We start from the raw sequence: 18,474 nt of genomic DNA, 5'->3' as shown, positions 1-18,474 counted from the left end.
ATGGGAGGTATTGGCATCATTCACCAAAACTGCACACCAGAATTCCAAGCCAGTGAGGTCCGCAAGGTCAAGAGGTTTGAGCAGATTTTTATCACTGACCCAGTTGTGATAAGTCATCGCCACACAGTTGGGGACGTGTTTGAGGCCAAAGTAAGACATGGCTTCTCTGGTATTCCTGTCAGAGACGGGCAAAATGGGCAGCAAACTGGTGGGCATCGTTACCTCCAGAGATATTGATGTTCTTTCTGAAAAGACCACTGCAAACCTCTGGAAGAGGCCATGACAAAGAGGGAGGAGTTGGTTGTGGCTTGAGCAGGTGTCACTCTGAAAGAAGCCAATGATATTCTGCAGCACAGTAAAAAAGGCAAGCTTTCCATTGTAAATAATAACAACGAGCTGGTGGCCATCATTGCCAGGACCGATGATAGCTCAGAGAAAATGCGGAGTGCTACAAACCCTCTCACATTTTTCTTACTTTAGAAACAGTATCACCGTGTTTATCATTATTCAGCTATGTAGGCATTTCTAACATTTTCATAGTGGATGTCCAGCATGAATATAGAGTTAAGTGAGATATTGGGTTTACAGGTTATAATGGTTTTCTCAGGAGTTACTTAGTGAAAATCCTATAGTGACGGTGTCTGTCCCCCGACCATCAAAATTATTTAAAAAGGTAAACAGAAGAGGAGCTGTGCATAAAAACCTCCATAAAAATTAAAACCACAAGAGCAATAGTGCAAACGAATAGGAGAGTTAAATGTGGACTCTTAAACATCAGATCTCTCTCTTCTAAAGGTGTACTAGTAAATGAACTAATATCAGATTATGATATTGATTTATTTGGTCTTACTGAAACCTGGCTGGGTGATGGAGAATATGTTAGCCTAAATGAATCCACCCCTCCCAGTCATATTAATACTCACATTCCTCGAGGCACAGGCCGAGGAGGTGGAGTTGCAGCTATCTTCGACTCTAGCCTACTAATCAGCTCTAAACCTAAACTAAACTATAACTCATTTGAAAGTCTTGTTCTTAGTCTTTCGCACCCAAGTTGGAAATCACTGCAACCAATTCTTTTTGTTATAGTGTACCGAGCACCTGGTCCGTACTCTGAATTTGCAGAGTTTTTGTCAACTTTAGTCCTTAAAACGGACAAAGTTATTATTGTAGGGGATTTTAATATTCATGTGGATGTTGAGAATGACAGCTTCAGTACTGCGTTTATCTCTCTGTTAGATTCCATCGGCTTCTCTCAGAGTGTTCATGAACCGACTCACTGTTTTAACCACACCCTCAACCTTGTTTTGGTGTATGGTATTGAAATTGAACATTTAATAGTGTTCCCACAGAATCCCTCTTTATCCGACCACTGTTTGATAACTTTTGAGTTTGTATTGCTGAACTACACACCATTGGGCAAAAATTTCTATACAAGATGTCTGTCTGATAGTGCTGTAGCTAAATTTAAGGATGCGATTCCATCAGCTCTAAATTCATTATCAAGTCACAAAGTAACGGAGGACTCCTATGCTAACTTCAGTCCCTCCCAAATCGATCATCTTGTTGATAGTGCTGCAGGCTCGCTGCGAATGACACTCGACTCTGTAGCCCCTCTAAAAAAGAAAATACTAAAACAAAGACGGTTAGCTCCATGGTATAACACTGAAACTCGCAAATTAAAGCAAATATCACGGAAACTTGAGAGGAATTGGCGTTCTACCAAAGTGGAAAATTCTCTTTCAACTGTGAAGAAAAAAACAAAAACCTGCTGCTGAAATACTTCCAGGCATTTCACTCAGTTAGGAACCTTCTTGAGCAAAAAGACTTTTCAACTGCAGACCAGGTCTGAAAAAAGTAAAGCCAATGCATAAGCACCTTAAACCTGCATTCTCTCTAACAGCCATCAGGGGGCGACTCCACTAAAAGAAGTGTGATTGGATAGAAGTCTATGAGAAAATGAGGCTACTTCTCAGCTGATTTATTACTTCAGTAAACACTTTCCTAATGAGTTTATGGTCTCAGTCTTCACTCCCACTCTTTTGATTCCTAGTGACTGCAGGGATACTGGTTCTCAATGTGTGTCTGTCCTCTGTTAGGAAACTGGGAATGGACATCTACTCGGGGACGTTTGCTCTCATCGGAGCTGCCGCCTTCCTTGGAGGTGTGGTCAGAATGACCATCAGTCTGACTGTCATCCTAATCGAATCCACCAATGAAATCACATACGGGCTGCCCATTATGATCACACTAATGGTACACTGTCATGTTATTTACTCCGACCACGGTGTTTTTGATGAGATCACGGTGTTACATCGCTGAATAGATGTGTTGATGATGTGTTTCCTGTCTTGTGGTTTTGTGTGAATGTCAGGTTGCTAAGTGGACGGGAGATTTCTTCAACAAGGGCATCTATGACATCCACATCCAGCTGAGAGGAGTGCCGCTGCTGGAGTGGGAGACAGAGATCGAGATGGACAAGTAAGATGTGTTGTTGGACAAACAGCTGTATACTTGTGCAGGTATTCTGGTGACTTGCTGAATGTTGTTGATACGGCCCAGCGACATCCACAGAAAGCTCTCTAAAATCACACAAAGCTCTTTATTCATGCTCTGCTCATCTGTTTTATTCACACTGTTCAACCAAGAAATCTAGTTTCATGTTCATGATGGCGTTTGGAAAAAAAAACTTGATATAAAGTAAAACTCTGTGCAGGGAAGGTTAGAAGCCAAGAACAGGCTTATAGAGATACCACCCATGTAAGTGACACTAGTTACACTAAGCAGCAGTGAAAATGTAAAAATGTACACAGTGAGATGAATTACAATAAGATCTTAAAAGTCATTGATTAGAGATCTACTGTTTTTTTTAAATGATGATAATGTAGCTGATGATTGTAGTGATGCCAGTAAATGGTCCTCTGTATTTCACTGTAAATTGGTTATGGGACATCCGACACGATGGGAGATGGAAGTCCTTAGAGTGTCTTGTATTATATGAGTGGATCTCTGTGGACAGCTTAAAAAATATATTGGAAAGTGCTGAGCAAGTCCTGGGTGAAATGTCCTTATACATAAACACACAGGTCTGCTATCTGTTCACATTAACAACTGAGGAGAGGAGCAGATGAATCATATGTTCTAGCAGTGTTGACGCCAGAGAGACAGAATAAAGATGAGTGATTCTAACCAGGAGCTAGCAGCTAACAGTGTGCTGAAGGCTTGTCCTACTCTGTGACTCTTCACAGCCGCCTGAAAACACTGACAGCTCAAAGTCAATAAGACCTTCTCTCCTCAGTAATAACCTCAGGACCATCCTCATCCAAAGGTAACAGGTTACCGGGTGCAAAAACTGCACACGTCATCTCTGTTTTACCAAGTTTAACTAAAGCAGCAGACTTAGAGAGCCGGTAGACGTGCAGCCGTTGTGAGCAACACAGGGCAGCGTGGAGGCAGGACTGTTTCTAAATGTCACTGTCTGTTGGCAGGGATCCTTTCATTATGTAAAACAGACAAATCTAAAATAGTGCATTAACCATTGTGACCGCTGGATCTTCATCCTGTCCAGAAAAGTGAAAAGAGTCATCATGAGGCTGCAGGATATCTGATGATGATGTGCACTCAGTACATCATCAGCTTCACAGGGCCAATGTTTCCCTTTATAAACTCTCCCTGGGTGTTTCCACCATCAGGGTGAGTGTTCATGCTCTCAATGTTTCCCTCATCTTTCCAAGGCTGACTGCCAGTGACATCATGGAGCCCAACCTCACCTATGTGTACCCCCACACCCGGGTCCAGTCTCTGGTCAGCATCCTGCGCACCACCGTCTACCACGCCTTCCCCGTGGTCACTGAGAACCGGCAGAACGAGCGGGACTTCATGAAGGGGAACATCCTGGTCAGCAACAACATCCGCTTCAAGGTACGTCATGAGCCGCTGGACACTTGTAGTCCCCTCATGCATGGTTCAAATTACGGGGGGGAATGGGGGGCTTTGACCCCTCTAATTAAGTCTTGGACCTCCCCAAAGGGGCAAAAACAACAGTTCAGGGGGGTCTTTCTTACCTGTCATTGTATTACAATATATTTCCCATATTCATGCCTTATATTCAAGAATCTGGAAATACAATTTCTGACCCCCCTAAAGTGGACTGTACCGTTTCCTATCTTTGACGTTAGTACAACGTCTGTCTGCCCACATCACTCACAGCGCAGCTGCTCCGGTCCAGTGCATCATACGCTGGTGGAGATGCTGCAGGTTAATGTCAGTAGTTAGCTGTCTAGCTTCTTTAATACACTTAACTTTCCTACCTTCAGAGTTTCATAATTAGCATTTATTTTACTTAAAATGAGCTATGTGATGTTAGCTAGCTGATAGTCCACCCTGGCATTTCATTACCACTAGCCTATGTCATTTCATATTTTATGTAATTGTCAGCTAACACTGGTGTTTAGGCATGAGCAGTGAAATTGAGGATTAGTTATTGTAGATACACATTTTGACATCAATATAGAGTTTATTATTTCATTTTAAGTATTTTGTGAGTCTTTCTACAATAAGCATGAAATGTGTTTTCACTCTGAAATTCAGGAGTTTCACCTGCCCAGGTAATGTTAAAATCCATGTTTGTTATTTCAAATGTATTCAGTTTAATTTATATATCGCCAATTCACTACAAAAGGCATCTCATTGCACTTTTTATATAAAGCAGGTCTACACCGTACTCTGTTTAATATAATTTACAGAGACCCAAAACACAGTACATGTGTACTGTGAGAGACAGGTGGACAATAAGACTGTGAGACTGACTGTGAGACAGGGAGAAAGGTGGACTAAAAGACTGTGAGACGGACTGTGAGACAGAGAGACAGGTGGACTAAAACACTGTGAGACAGAGACACAGGTGGACTGTGAGACGGACTGTGAGACAGAGACACAGGTGGACTGTGAGACGGACTGTGAGACAGAGACACAGGTGGACTATAAGACTGTGAGACAGAGAGACAGGTGGACTAAAACACTGTGAGACAGAGACACAGGTGGACTGTGAGACGGACTGTGAGACAGAGACACAGGTGGACTATAAGACTGTGAGACTGTGAGAGGGACTGTGAGACAGATAGAGAGGTGGACTATAAGACTGTGAGACAGAGACACAGGTGGACTATAAGACTGTGAGACTGTGAGACGGACTGTGAGACAGAGAGAGAGGTGGACTAAAAGACTGTGAGACAAACTGTGAGAGAGACAAACAGGTAGACTGTGAGAGAGGGAGACATGTGGACTATAAGAGTGTGACACCGTGAGACACAGAGACCCAACTGTTTCCAATGAAGAGAACAGTGTGTGTGTGTGTGTGTGTGTGTGTGTGTGTGTGTGTTAGTTGTAGTACCAGGTAGTAGTAGTAATTAGTGCAGTAGTAGTGGTTGTAGTAGCAGATGCAGTACTCTGGATGCAGTACACTTAACTTCATTCAAGAAATAGCTTAATGTCTGTCCACCAATCGGAACACAGGACCGTGTGTGTGTGTGTGTGTGTGTGTGAGAGAGAATGTGTGTGCGTGTGTGTCTCCCTTTGATCTCTCTCTGCTTATTAACATCACCTGGGCAACCAGCTATCCTAGATAGACAGACAGGAAACTCTCTCTGAGACTTTGCCTCAAACAAACCACCTGCGGCAGAAGGCATTTCTGAACAATATGATCTATTTTTTGTTTGGATAAAGTAAAAAAACTGGTACGTTCTGCTCTGGTCGAGAAATGCTGAGGAGAATTTACTATTGAAGCCTATGGAAGATTTTCTGTCACTCTTGTCCTTTGGAAGGACACAGAGACAAAACTATAAGTCTGAGGGATTTAATAAGCACATGTGAGGAACCACAACAAAATTTACTACGTTTCTGGTGTAAAATTATGCACAAAGAGTTAAAATTGTGGTCAAGCCAGCGAGTTAAAAAGAAAAATCTAAGAAGATTTTGCCAGCCTGCGACACTGTAGTGATGATGTCACCCACTCTAACTCACGCAATACACACCCATTATAAACTCAGAAAAGAGCTTAAAAAAAAGCATAAAACTTCAACAGCGACCGTGAACAAACCATAAAACATATCAAAAAGCTGAATGCATCATTAATAGATTAACTTCTTGTAACCAATTTACAGTTTAAATCACGTGTGTAGCTGAAAGTATGCTGAACTGGTGAGCTTTCAAAGTGGAGTAGGTATGAGGAGGATTTTGACAGTCTCCATTCACTTACAATGGGAGAATTTTCCTGGAAAACCTTGAATAATTTGGAAAGTATTCAAGGTATTAATGAAAGTAATAGCACCCCATTCCTCATTGAGCCGGACAACTTGAGTTTGAACAGAGTTTCTACGTCAAAAGCTGTGGGACTAGTTAGCGCACGAAAAAACATGACGGAAGAATAATAATAATAATAATAAAGCTTAGCAACAACATATACATTATAGATGATAATGCAGACTGTATTTTTTGATGGTGTCTTTGGTTCTGGTTCAGTATTGTGTGGGTCTGCTTTTGTGGGTCTGAGCTGCTGGCAGTTTTGGTGTAGAACAGACTAGCCTACTTGGGGCTGTGTGACTGCAAAAGTTGTCGTGTGGTATGGGGCACCTGTGAACTGATGTAATGAATTTAATTCATCATCTACAGACTGCAGGCATTAGTTACATAAACAAGGATATTGTAAGCATTGTAAGATTTTAGTTTACTGAAGCCCGCACCTGCGCTGTACTGGGTTTTCTTTTTGACCTGGAAAAAAAGTTGACCCCCCCGGTTGTCAATGTATAATTCGCACCCTGCCCTCACGTCCAGAGCGAGCGCAGCGTCCCGCCGGCAGGCAGGCACGACCTTGGGGTAGCCAGCAGATGGAGGTGCAGGTCAGAGCTACAGGAAGTTGGACAGGACTGAGGGACGGACTGACAGGTTGATGTCTGAACATGAGAATTGTTGATAAGAAGAAAAATATAGATTTAATCCATACTCTGATATCTCAGGTTATGTTAGGTCAAGAATAAAACACTGGATTCTTAATACACTGGATTAAACTCAAACAGATGTTTCTGTCTGATCTATTTATCTATAAACAGTTTATGAATTAAAGTTACATAAATATTCAATACTCTAATAACTGTTGATGTCGCCATGTAGAGTTACGCATACTGTGATAAAAGTTTTTCCGTATTCCTCACTGAACTGAATCAGTCAGTTACATTTTCTGAATTAAATCGATGAATGAGAAAATTATTTTCTGTTTGGCTGAAGCAACTTTTCGTGCCTCAGCAGGTGAATGTTTAAAGTTGAGTGTTGCAGCAGCAGACTGACCTCTCAGTGTAAACCCACATCCACTGTCGCGTGCAGAAGTCCAGCGTGATGTCCCGTGCAGGGGAGCAGCGGCGGCGCTGCCAGTCCATGAAGTCGTACCCGTCCAGTGAGCTGAGGAACGTCTGTGACGAGCAGAGCGCCGCGGTGGAGCCGGCCGAGGAGGGCGAGGATCTGCTGCAGCAGATGTTGGAGAGGAGGTAGGACAGACTCACAGGCGCTCCAGCAGACAGAAGGTCCACCTGTTCAGGTAACCTGGCATCCGTCAGTGTCACAGTACCGACCCAGCCCTCCTGTCCCCCTGCAGGCACGCTCCCTACCCCAACCTCTACCCAGATCAGTCCCCCAGCGAGGAGTGGACCATGGAGGAGCGCTTCAGACCGCTCACCTTCCACGGCCTCATCCTGCGCTCACAGCTGGTCAACCTGCTCATCAGGGGGGTCTGCTACACTGAGAACCAGTCGGTCAGTCACACACACACACACACACACACACACACACACACACACACACACACACATTCCTGTACGTGCCTCATAGTGAGGTCCAGGTTAATTAACTGCTGGAGTGAGGACCACCCTTTCTACTATACTTAGAGACAAATGCATGATAGATTCCAACACTGGGTGGCACCTTGATGCCAGTTTCCACCTCAGTTCCTTAAAAAACATGAAGGAAATTTTTAATTTTTTTAACCCAGTTTACCACTGGAGTGGGGACCTTTTCAAGGGGGCGCTATTGAGTTCGTTTCAGAATGGACTAGTTTAACTACCTTCTATTTTTAGCATTAAATTTAATAATTTTAATGTTCTAGTATAACACATTATGTAAAAATAAGTCAGTATGGACATTTTTAAAAAGAATTGCCCAGTCTGAGATTCATAGATAAGCAGAATACCTAAATTTATGGAGGTGACCATCGATTTGACTGCTGTACAAACATACATACTTACTGGTCAATTACTGCTTTACTAAAGTAAATATAACTTGAACAATCCACATAAACAACTTTCAACAAAGCTGCAGGGATATAAAAGAAATCCATTTTATTTATTCATTTAGCTGAAGCTTTTATCCAAAGTGACTTACAATTGCTATACATGTCGGAGGTCGGAGGTCGCACGCCTCTGGAGCAATTAGGGTTAAGTGTCTTACTCAGGGACACAGTGGATGGGTCACAGTGGGGGATTGAAGTGCGCTATCACCACCCCCAAATCCATTGTTTATTAAGCATAAACAGAAATAAATTATTCCAGAAACAAACTATTGCCTCTTGTACAACTCAAAAAATACAGTAAAGTGTACTGTATCATAACTACTATTAATTCACCAATTAAAGTGAGGGCCAATATGAAGAAAATTGATATTATCAGACAATCAATTGAAAACAAGGAACACTGTCTTGCAAAGTACAATGAAAACAAAATAATCCTTTGAATTTTTTACAACTGGTTTTGAGTTTTAGGAACGCTGAACACTAGCTTATTGTGGCTAGTCTTGCCTTTTTACAGTACATCATCTGACACTATATGGTCCAGGATAGATTAATTTCAGATTATTATCAATCAGTAGTTCAGTAGGAGACTGTAAATGGCAAAAACATTTGGCTTTTGAATACTTAAGAATACGTGAAGCGCCGCTTTGTCTAAGGGTCACAATTGTGTTGTACACAAAGTTTGACATCTTTCCATGACCCTTGAGCCAAGGCCTTTTCTCCAGGCACTCTACATCGCAGTTCTCTCTACCTCACTCCATGCTCTCTTGCTCTCTCATGTTTGACTTTGTTCTTCTGTGGAAGCCTGGGGGTCTCATCTACAACAGGAACAGACAAACATCATTTCCTATTAGTCGATGAAACCTCAGGTATAATGGATTTTTAAAAGTGCTTTAATTAAATGTGACAACCAAGAACTGACAGATGATTGCAACTCTCTTACCATGGGACAAAAAAGGTTAATTGTTAAAGGTCACAAAAACACATTTAATATTTACCATCATCAGTGTTAGGGCAGTAACGCTTTACTGTAATAATATTACTTTTCCCTGTAACTAGTAGTGTAATTGTAAAGTGAAGTGTAGTTACTTTTCTAAAAAACTCGTTACTAAACGCACCATCCTTGACATGAATCCACGACTGTGCGGCAGCTCAGCGGTACCGTATGTAAAGACCATAGCATACTCGCTGTTGTGAATACGATATTAGTTAATAACTCGGGAGAGATGCTTTGTTTGGGGGCAAAGGCAGGGTGGTAGTGAAAGCAGTGTTTCCCATAATTAGCCTATAATTTGGTTAATTGTCAACGCTGACCACCACATTAATTAAAAATTTTTTTACTAGGCATATTTAAAATCATGTTTGACCGAGGAGCTGTATTGAGGAGCAAATATTCGTGCAGCACCTCCTGGCTCGCGCTCTCTTTCTCTCTCGTGAACACCGCTGCACAAACTTGTCCAAAGTCTGTGTTCGGTCCCGTTCATACAGTGTTTACTGGGAGGCTGCTGAGCGCGGTGTCGTTGCACGCTTGGCTCCTGTTCTGGTGCCCAAACCAGCGCCGCTTGCTGAGGCCTAAAACCTCCAGTGCCTGAGTAGAGGTGTAACGTTAAACACAAAACACTCCCAGGTGCTGCGAGCTCCCAGTCCGGGCTGAGTCAGCTACGACCACTAGGCTAACTGAGCTTATAAGATCACAGCAGCTACTTAATGGCACTTAGCAGTTACTTTAGCAACAAGTAACACATCTGTTCATCAGCAACCTCCGTAAATCACAGAGAGTTGAGACAGAGTAGCTGGGGGACACGGGGAACTTTAATGTTATTTTATGAGGCCCAACAGTTACTGTGTTGCCTTAGTAGACAGCAGAGGACGCAGACAGAACTAAATAGATTGTGATCTGTAGCACGACAGTAATGATCTCTCTGAAAAGATAGATCGTGGAGACATTTTAATCGTCCACAATCTAATATTGCCCACCCAGTAATAAGTAAAGTAATACTTTAAAGGAGTAATAACTAGTAATATATAATAATTTCTGAGTAACTTGCCCAACACTGACCATCATAAATTAGAAAAGAGTTACAAACAAACACTCAAACAAAAGTACACATAGACTTACAGTAAGAGTAAAGTAGTACTCTACTTGTCTTTTGACTGAGTTAAAGTATGAAACAAAGGCAGGAGTTTTTGTATATTTCATAATTAAAGCAATTTAACTCACCATCAGTGAGTTCTCCTTATCTCTAACTCAGCGCAGGGGTCAGAACCTCCATCTGAAAAACAAGAGCATACAAAAAGTAACACCTCATACTATATAGTGTGGGTAAGGTTGCATCCTTCTGTATTTGTTAACTGTTAGAGAGTTGAAAAGTGTTTCAGGTTTTAAATGGACAGCATCCTTACTGCCAAAAACATATTATCCACTGGTCTTCCTCTCTTCACTGTGTGTGGGGTGGAGGTGAAAGTGAGACTTTCACCTGTGAAAAACAGCAACAGTCATTTATTATTACTCTGTGCTCTAATAAAAACCCAAGTTGCAGAGTACAAAGACTGCCGGTGAATAAAAGGAGTTTTAAAATGACTTGTCTTGACCTTCCAATGTTACTGGCCTGTATGGATCAGTTACACCATTTTCACTATACTAAAACTAGAGCAATTACACACCCAATACCTCCTTTGCGAGCATTTTCTTTCCTTTCTTCATTTTCTTTTTGTTAAACATATTTCACATACTTGTTAGTGTTGTTTAGATTTTTTTATATAACACTCGGCTAATTTTGTTAGGCCTTTTTTAAATAATGACTGCACATACAGTATAAACACCGTCCGTGGAAATTGTGGTACTGACAGAGGATTAATCAGATAATTGCACACTAATAATTATACGAGGACTGAATATCAACTGCTCTTCTAAAGGTGTAACTGTTTCTACAGTGTATATATTCGCGCAACATCTCTCGCTCACTCTCTCCGTCTCTCATGAACAGCGCTGCACAAATCTCTCCAACACAAAGCTGTCAATGTCAGAGACCCACCTTAGTTGGTATAGGGAATTAAACCTGAACGTGTCACTTACAATCGATGCCGTAGCGGTGAGAGTCGAGCTTTCAGTACAACGTAAACAAAGAAAGCAGCATGTAACCTTTCAGACCCACCGCACAGAAAGAGGCCCATTATTTCAGCGACTTGCGCCGCGCTAGGGCACTTTGTTGCTGTGTAGAGGATCGCGCACCGCACGCCATGCCGCAGTCGAAGTACTTTTGTGCTGAACCCAGCGCAAATCGCTTCTTTTCTGAAAGGTTCTTTATGGAAGAACATAGTCCTTTCAATACCTTCCGTCACTGAACATTTAACGTTACATCTGTGTTGAAAAAATGTTGCCAGGTGTAAAACACTACATAACATCAGGAGCTTTTAGACTTTCAGGACTGTAGGCTACCAATTACCTGCATTTCAGTTATTAATAACACTGCATGAATGATGTCTAGATGAGAGTTGATGACAACAATTCAGTTTATTTCCCTCTTATTAACAGTTTCCCCTGGGGAATAAATGAAGTTAATATTCCTCTTATAGTAATAATACTTACATATTATAGAAACACAATTGTTAATGTAATTTAATATTAAAAATCAACTTAAGTTATTGCTAGTGAAAATTAATGCATAATCGTGAAACCGTGATTATTTCTCTGACAATAATCTGTAATCGTTGCATCCCTATTGATGATAGGGCTGGGAAATCTGTCACAATTTAGGGTGCTATGATTACATAACAATAATAATTCCCAATGTATCTTTGTGGGTATAAAATTTTTGTTCCATAGAATTACTTTATGAATGACCACATTCATAACAACCTAATCATTAAAACCAATATAATAATCACTTATTTCCATTTGCTTTATTAATACAATCAAAGTACACAAACTGACAAGTATGTAACTGAATTGAATCTTGACTAATAAACTGTTGACATCTTTGAACAGACTCCACTTATTTTTCAGTAGGTCGTTTACTTGTCATCCACTCTCAACGTTTTACCCACATTACGACTGTCGCAGCAAGAACTGCATGGTATCTACAACTTTGCAAGTTGACAAGGCACAGCAACAAACTGACTGCAGTCCCACTGACATCTTGCTCTCAGGATTGGCCAAAAAGTTGCAGTCTCTGCCTGGGACTCTACTTTCATTTAAAAAAGAAATCTGCCATCAACTTTTGTCTGAGAGAACAGAACGAGCAGGGACTGATTTGAGTTCATGCTCAGGACAAAGGCTTTTTTACATAGTCATTTTAGTAGTATAGTGTTGAATAATACAAATAAATTATGTTAATAACTGACAATTAACGTAAAAGTTAATTTACCTTGAAGAAATAGTTTTTTGGGGGAATACATGTATTGTCTTTCTTTCTGAGGGTTTATTGAGAAGATCAAATCACTTTAGTGTGCATGCTAAATATAAATAAATCTATATTATCTAAAGCTAATTGGCTGCTGGCTCTAACTCCATATTTAGTGAATAGACATGACAGTCCTTTACTTTTCTCATCCAGCACTTGGCGAGAAAGTGAATAAGCACACGTACCAAAATGTTGCAACTGTTCTAACATGTCATAATATAACATCCATAACTTCACTAGAAGTTTTAGTCCGTGTACACGGTGACAGCGTGCGTGCTGGTCAGGACTGGTAAATGAAACTGTTGAAACACGAGAGACTGGCTTGTGCTGAGTAGGGATGCAACGATTACAGATTTTGTTGGTACGATTATAGTCAGAGGAATAATCACGGTTTCAAGATTATCATGATTATTATGCATTAATTAATTTAACAACACTAGTAATTACTTAAGTAGGTTTTTAATATTACATTAACAATTATAAAACTATAATATTTAAGTATTATTATTAATATAAGAGGATATTAACTTTATCTCCCAGGGGAAATTGTTATTGGGGAGGGGAATAAACTGAACTGTTGTCATCAACTCTCATCCACATGTATAAGTTTTAGTGAAAATGATGATGAATGTTCAATGATGAAAATTGAGAACATGTCTCATGCAGCGTTATTAATAACTGAAATGCAGGTAATTGGTAGCCCACAGTTCTGGAAGTTTATAAGCTCCTGATGTTCTGTTAGTGTTTTACACCTGCAACATTTTCTCAGCACAGACAGGAGGAAGCAACAGGATGTTAAATGTTCAGTGACTGAAGGTCGGCAGAGGACAACGTTCTTCCATAAAGAACCTTTCACAAAAGAAGTGATTTGCACTGTGTGGAAGCTGGGTTCAGCGCAAAAGTTCAGCTAATTTGACTGCTGCTTGCGTGCGAGCTCGTCAAGCTTTGGCGTGGCACAAGCCATTGAAAATAGGCCTCATAGCGCAGCGGTGCTGTCGGTTACACCTGCTTTGTTTGTTTATGTTGTACTGAAAGCTCGATCTCAGTGCGACAGCATTGATTGTAAGTGTCACAATTATATTTAATTCCCCAACAACCTGCCACATTATTTAAGTTATTATGTATTACCTTTACTTACTTATTTTAAAACAATTGTAAAATGGGTCGCCAAATTTACTTGGGCAGCTGTTAATCTACCTGGACGGCCCGCCCAAGTAAACCCTATGTGTGGGAAACGCTGATTAATTAACCGTGACGTTTTAAAGCACGGTTAATAGTGAAATCCAGCAATCGCTACATCCCCAGTGCTGAGCAATATCCCATTCAGTCAGCTGTTTACCCCAACCCCTTGTAAAATGTAGCTTTTCCACTGCAGGCTATATAAATCCATCTCGCCTGATGTTAGCAGTAAGATTACTGGCAGCTAAAGTTCAGGAACAGCGTTAAGATTAAGTACTGTAAAATAATCACAACTTCTAAGCCTGCAGATATTCAATTTCTGATTAGGGCTGTACGTAACGATTATTTTTCAAGTCAATTAATCAAACGATTATTTTTTCAATTACCCAATTAATCTAACGACTAATTTTCTGTATTCTAAAAGGAAAAAAGTTGCCTATTACTCGATTAACATACCAATTTATCCAAAATAAATATCAAAAACATTCCTAATAAATAAATCTATATTTTAATCATCCTGATGAAGCACATTAGAATAATGTGTGTGTATATATATATATATATATAAAAAATAAGAATAGCAGCAAATCTTAAAATGAATCAAATTTCCACGCCATTGATGTGTTGTGATAACAACAATAACAGACATTAATTATTAGGCTACTTTACTTAAAACTTTTAATGTTTTTGACATGGATTAATTTCAATATTGAGTACTGCAGTATGATAATCAAATGCATTTCTGCATCAGTGTCGGGCAAAGAAAACAATTGAAAGGATTCACAGACTGTACAGACAGTCACAGATCGTCTGTAATGTTAGTTTCAGCTGTTTTCTCGCTCATATGTGGCCGTTAATTAAAACAGAAAATATGAAACGGCCGAACGTTCGATGTCTTGAGGTGTAACGTTATGCTACAATGACAGCAGCGGGGCAAAAATTACTTTTAACATGAAAGCGATTAAGAAATACTACGTGTCCTTGTGCTGATGATGTGCCATGCTCGTGTGGCGACAGAAAGTAAATAGGATTTGCGGTGCTGCCGTCAGTGCTCCAGGATACTTTCGCTCACGTGTTCATGCTGCTTCACGTATTCGTGGACAGTTGTGCTGCAGTGAAGCTTTTCTCAGATCACAGAGACTGTCTGTCTAAAATACTTCCAAACTTTAGCTTGTCCGGGGGAATCCTGCCAACACTGGATCGACTATGTTGACGAATTGCCCGAGCCCTAAATTCCTGTTTATATTATCGGTCTGCAGCTGATATTGTTTCATTTAAAAATGTCAGCTTTAACGCTGAATCACAACTACTACTACTTTTACAGTGAAGAAAGAAGTCAGTGTCAGGATGGAGTAAAGAGTTTGTAAAGGCACATACCTGTGTTTGACTCATAGCGATCTCTTCCTGGACCTAACACCAATGAGAATAATGAAAATGATGTCATGTTATACTCTGAACAAAATATAAAAATAACAATGTGTAGTAGTAATATTAAGTGATACAGTACTGCTGCATTTCATATCATATAATACATCTCTCTACACAGTGAGAGAGAGAGAATAAACACATGTTTTAAGTGAATTGGACACCCTGTCATAAATACGAGGTTACGTCTCAAGTCTCCAGTGAGACAATGTGCCATTTGTGCTTTGTTTCCAGATACTGCTTTATACTCAGTAGCGACTATTCAGGACACCTGTACAATCTACTGCAATTCTGTACAACAGGTTCAGTTTCTGACCATTTTGTCAGGAATGTGTAAATTCAGTTCTGTTTATTACTAAGCCTATAGTTCAAGGTGTTGTTACACTGAAAGGTGATTTTGCTCTCCCTGTTTTATATATGAGTAGGGCGGAATATTAAACACATCTGAATATGATGTAGTCCAGTACAACATTTTCACCAACTATGACCTCAGTGCTAAAAAATTTAATTCACTTAACACCTATATGACTGTGTCAAAAAAGAAAACTGATTAAAGGCATCATTAAAGTAGACTTTGTGGCAGCACTGTTGTAATGGATTGTATAAGACTTTACAGGTGTACTTTATAAAGTAAGTGTTACTTTTTGAAAATCCGTTGCAGGCTGCGGGCAGATTTTACCTAATTTTATAAACAAACTGTTGTCAGGAAACATCACGTTTTCTTCTTTTTATGGTGGCAACTGTTATTCAGCTCTCCCTGTCAGAAGCTTTCCCTCCACTAACTAAACAGACAGTCACAGAGGTGGGAGTGAGACAGGCAATAGGAAAGGGTACTAAATCAATCAAGTAGTAGCTGATAAATATTTAATTTTCACACAATAAGCCATGAGAACAGAGCTGCTTTGGGATCAAAATAATAATAAAAAGAGACTGTGTTACATCTACTTCAGTGTCCTCTCTCAGGTGTAATGTTGGCTCACCTGTCTTGGGCCACATCCGCACTACTACGTTTCTGTTTAAAAGGAGATTTAAACCAAAAACGATCTCCGTCCCCAGCAGCATTTTATCTGCATAACAGAATGGATCTCTGTCTCTGAATACGTGAAGTGGCCGTCCACATAGCCTACACTGAGCATGCGCGTGCCGGTATAAACAGGAAGCACATTGTCTACTTCGCATTAGTAGAAGATTTGTTAAAAGAAGAAGGTACTACTACAGACTAAAAACCACACCAGAGATAGTTCTGCATGGATCTAACACGAGGTGGAATTGTTACTGACAGTAACAGGGGAGTTAAAAGCAGCTGTGGCAGCAGAAAAAACAGACTGGGATTTGTCGCAAAGCAAATACGGCCTCATGCACAGTAGCCTATAAGTGTATTGTTATTTACACAGAAAAAAATATTTACAATTTAACAGCACTATTCTGTTGCATCTGCACTAAATCCATTAAATATGCACTTCTGCCATCATGTTAAACCATGTACCTATCAATTGTGTGCTGGAGATCTGACTGGAGCGGTTCCGGAGCCACTCAATTAAAGTTAGAGCTTGCTGTTTTCTTCCATTCAAAATAATATTGCACATTAACATCATTTGACAAGAAGCAGAAATATCTATAAATCTTACCTGCTCTGAAATTGCCTCTTGCGTCGGTTAAGATGAAGTCTTCGTCTTTAAATTTTTCAAACAAATCTCTCCAAACTCCTGCTAACAAATCTCTCCAAACTCCGGCCACTCTCTGTTTTCTTCTGCTCCTCTCTGCTGCGCTGCTGAAAGGTTGGGGGAGGGGGGCAAGTTCCAGGTGCAGGGGGGCGTGTCCCTCCGCTGATGGCCCATTAATTAAGCCTGAGCCGAGAGGCTGCAAAGTCACCACAATATTCTCCACTTCTCAGCTCTGACACAGAGGCCTGTGTTACAGGCTACAGTGTTTAAAATAAAGCAAGAAACACATTTATCAGTGACAGTAGAAACACCAGGCTTTACATACTGTTAGAAGTAAAATTTCATATATTTAAAATTTTACTTAACTAAAAGTATAAAAGTACCATAAGCAAACACCGTAATTTAATTGTTGACTGTATTTTATTCATCTAAATCTGAAATGCAGCTAGTAACAAAATCTATACAATTTTAGACGTATAAAGAAAAATGGTGGTTTTAGAGAGTCTTGAATCTGTGGAACTGTACAGGCCACTTTGTGTGTATTTGTATATGGGGCAGCGGAGGTTTAAGGGGGACCTCAACACTGTCAGGAGAACTGTCTGTGTTCCCTCCACATTTGCCCAGGTTCTGGCTAAGACATCATAGGAAGAGACTTGAGGGAGATGCTTTGCTCAGTCTTATTAATGGCTCTTTTTTGTCCTCAGGAGATAAAAAAGGATGCCCTGAGCACATTTTGAATACTGTACCTTCTGTTTTAAGTGCAACAACTTTTCCAGTGCACCATCCAGCTGATAGTTACTTTAAATATAGTACAATGGTCCCTTACTCAAGAAAAGTAGAAATAGATATTTATCACAAGTCCTCAAAAAGGTATAAAAGTATTCCATAGTCATAGTGAATATACTTAAGTATCAAAAGTAAAAGTGCTCATTCTGTATGACATTGTAGTACCTCAGTTCATGCATGCATTCTGTCCTTAATGAATTAATCTCCAAACATCAGTGGTTGGTGTTCCAGTTATGCTGGCTGTAACAAAGTTGTGCAATATTTTCATTGACAAATAATTATTTTTCTTCATCTCAGTAACTTTATAGGGTTCAGATAAACAGCAATAAATACAATACAGGATTTAAAAATGTAGGGGAGCAAAAGTATAAAGCCCCTAAAATGAAAATACTTAACATTTACAGGAATCATATGTGAGGTTTCTTTGGCTCTTTCTCTGGTCTCATATGGTGCAATGTTCAGGGTACTTAAATTAAATTAGACTTATTCAAGATCAGTTAGAGATCTCTTGTTTTGATTGAGGAAGATATAAATGAGATGATATGTGGTTGTTTCTCCTGAGTTGAATTTAAGACGTAGGAGAAAAAATCCTTTGGTCTCACCTTAGTATAAAAGTAAATATTTTCTATTGAGGAGAAATTAAAGAAACACCTATATCTCTTCTTGGATTTTGCTTTTCTCTGTGCAA

At 40.0% G+C, this 18,474-nt stretch overlaps 1 protein-coding gene and 1 long non-coding RNA gene across 3 annotated transcripts in view; one reads left to right on the top strand and one right to left on the bottom strand.

The window, feature by feature from the left end:
* Window positions 1-18,474, top strand: part of clcn6 (chloride channel 6) — a 47,694-nt gene that overhangs the window by 14,826 nt on the left and 14,394 nt on the right. For both annotated transcript variants that reach the window (XM_038721583.1, XM_038721582.1), the window contains exons 16-20: window positions 2,097-2,253; window positions 2,372-2,478; window positions 3,732-3,918; window positions 7,375-7,535; window positions 7,643-7,799. In XM_038721583.1, the coding sequence (XP_038577511.1) occupies window positions 2,097-2,253; window positions 2,372-2,478; window positions 3,732-3,918; window positions 7,375-7,535; window positions 7,643-7,799 (769 nt within the window). The remainder of the gene's footprint in view (window positions 1-2,096; window positions 2,254-2,371; window positions 2,479-3,731; window positions 3,919-7,374; window positions 7,536-7,642; window positions 7,800-18,474) is intronic.
* Window positions 9,050-18,167, bottom strand: LOC119904996. The gene is made up of 4 exons (XR_005444768.1): window positions 16,965-18,167; window positions 15,289-15,321; window positions 10,551-10,602; window positions 9,050-9,147 (listed from the first exon to the last, which is right to left on the bottom strand). It is a non-coding gene; the product is annotated as an uncharacterized LOC119904996 (long non-coding RNA).

This window comes from Micropterus salmoides, unplaced genomic scaffold (assembly GCF_014851395.1).
Source record: "Micropterus salmoides isolate LMB-PRFRI ecotype aquatic unplaced genomic scaffold, ASM1485139v1 Ms_hic_scaffold_16, whole genome shotgun sequence".
NCBI classification, from domain to species: domain Eukaryota; kingdom Metazoa; phylum Chordata; class Actinopteri; order Centrarchiformes; family Centrarchidae; genus Micropterus; species Micropterus salmoides.
This window is presented reverse-complemented; position numbering and strand designations above follow the sequence as displayed.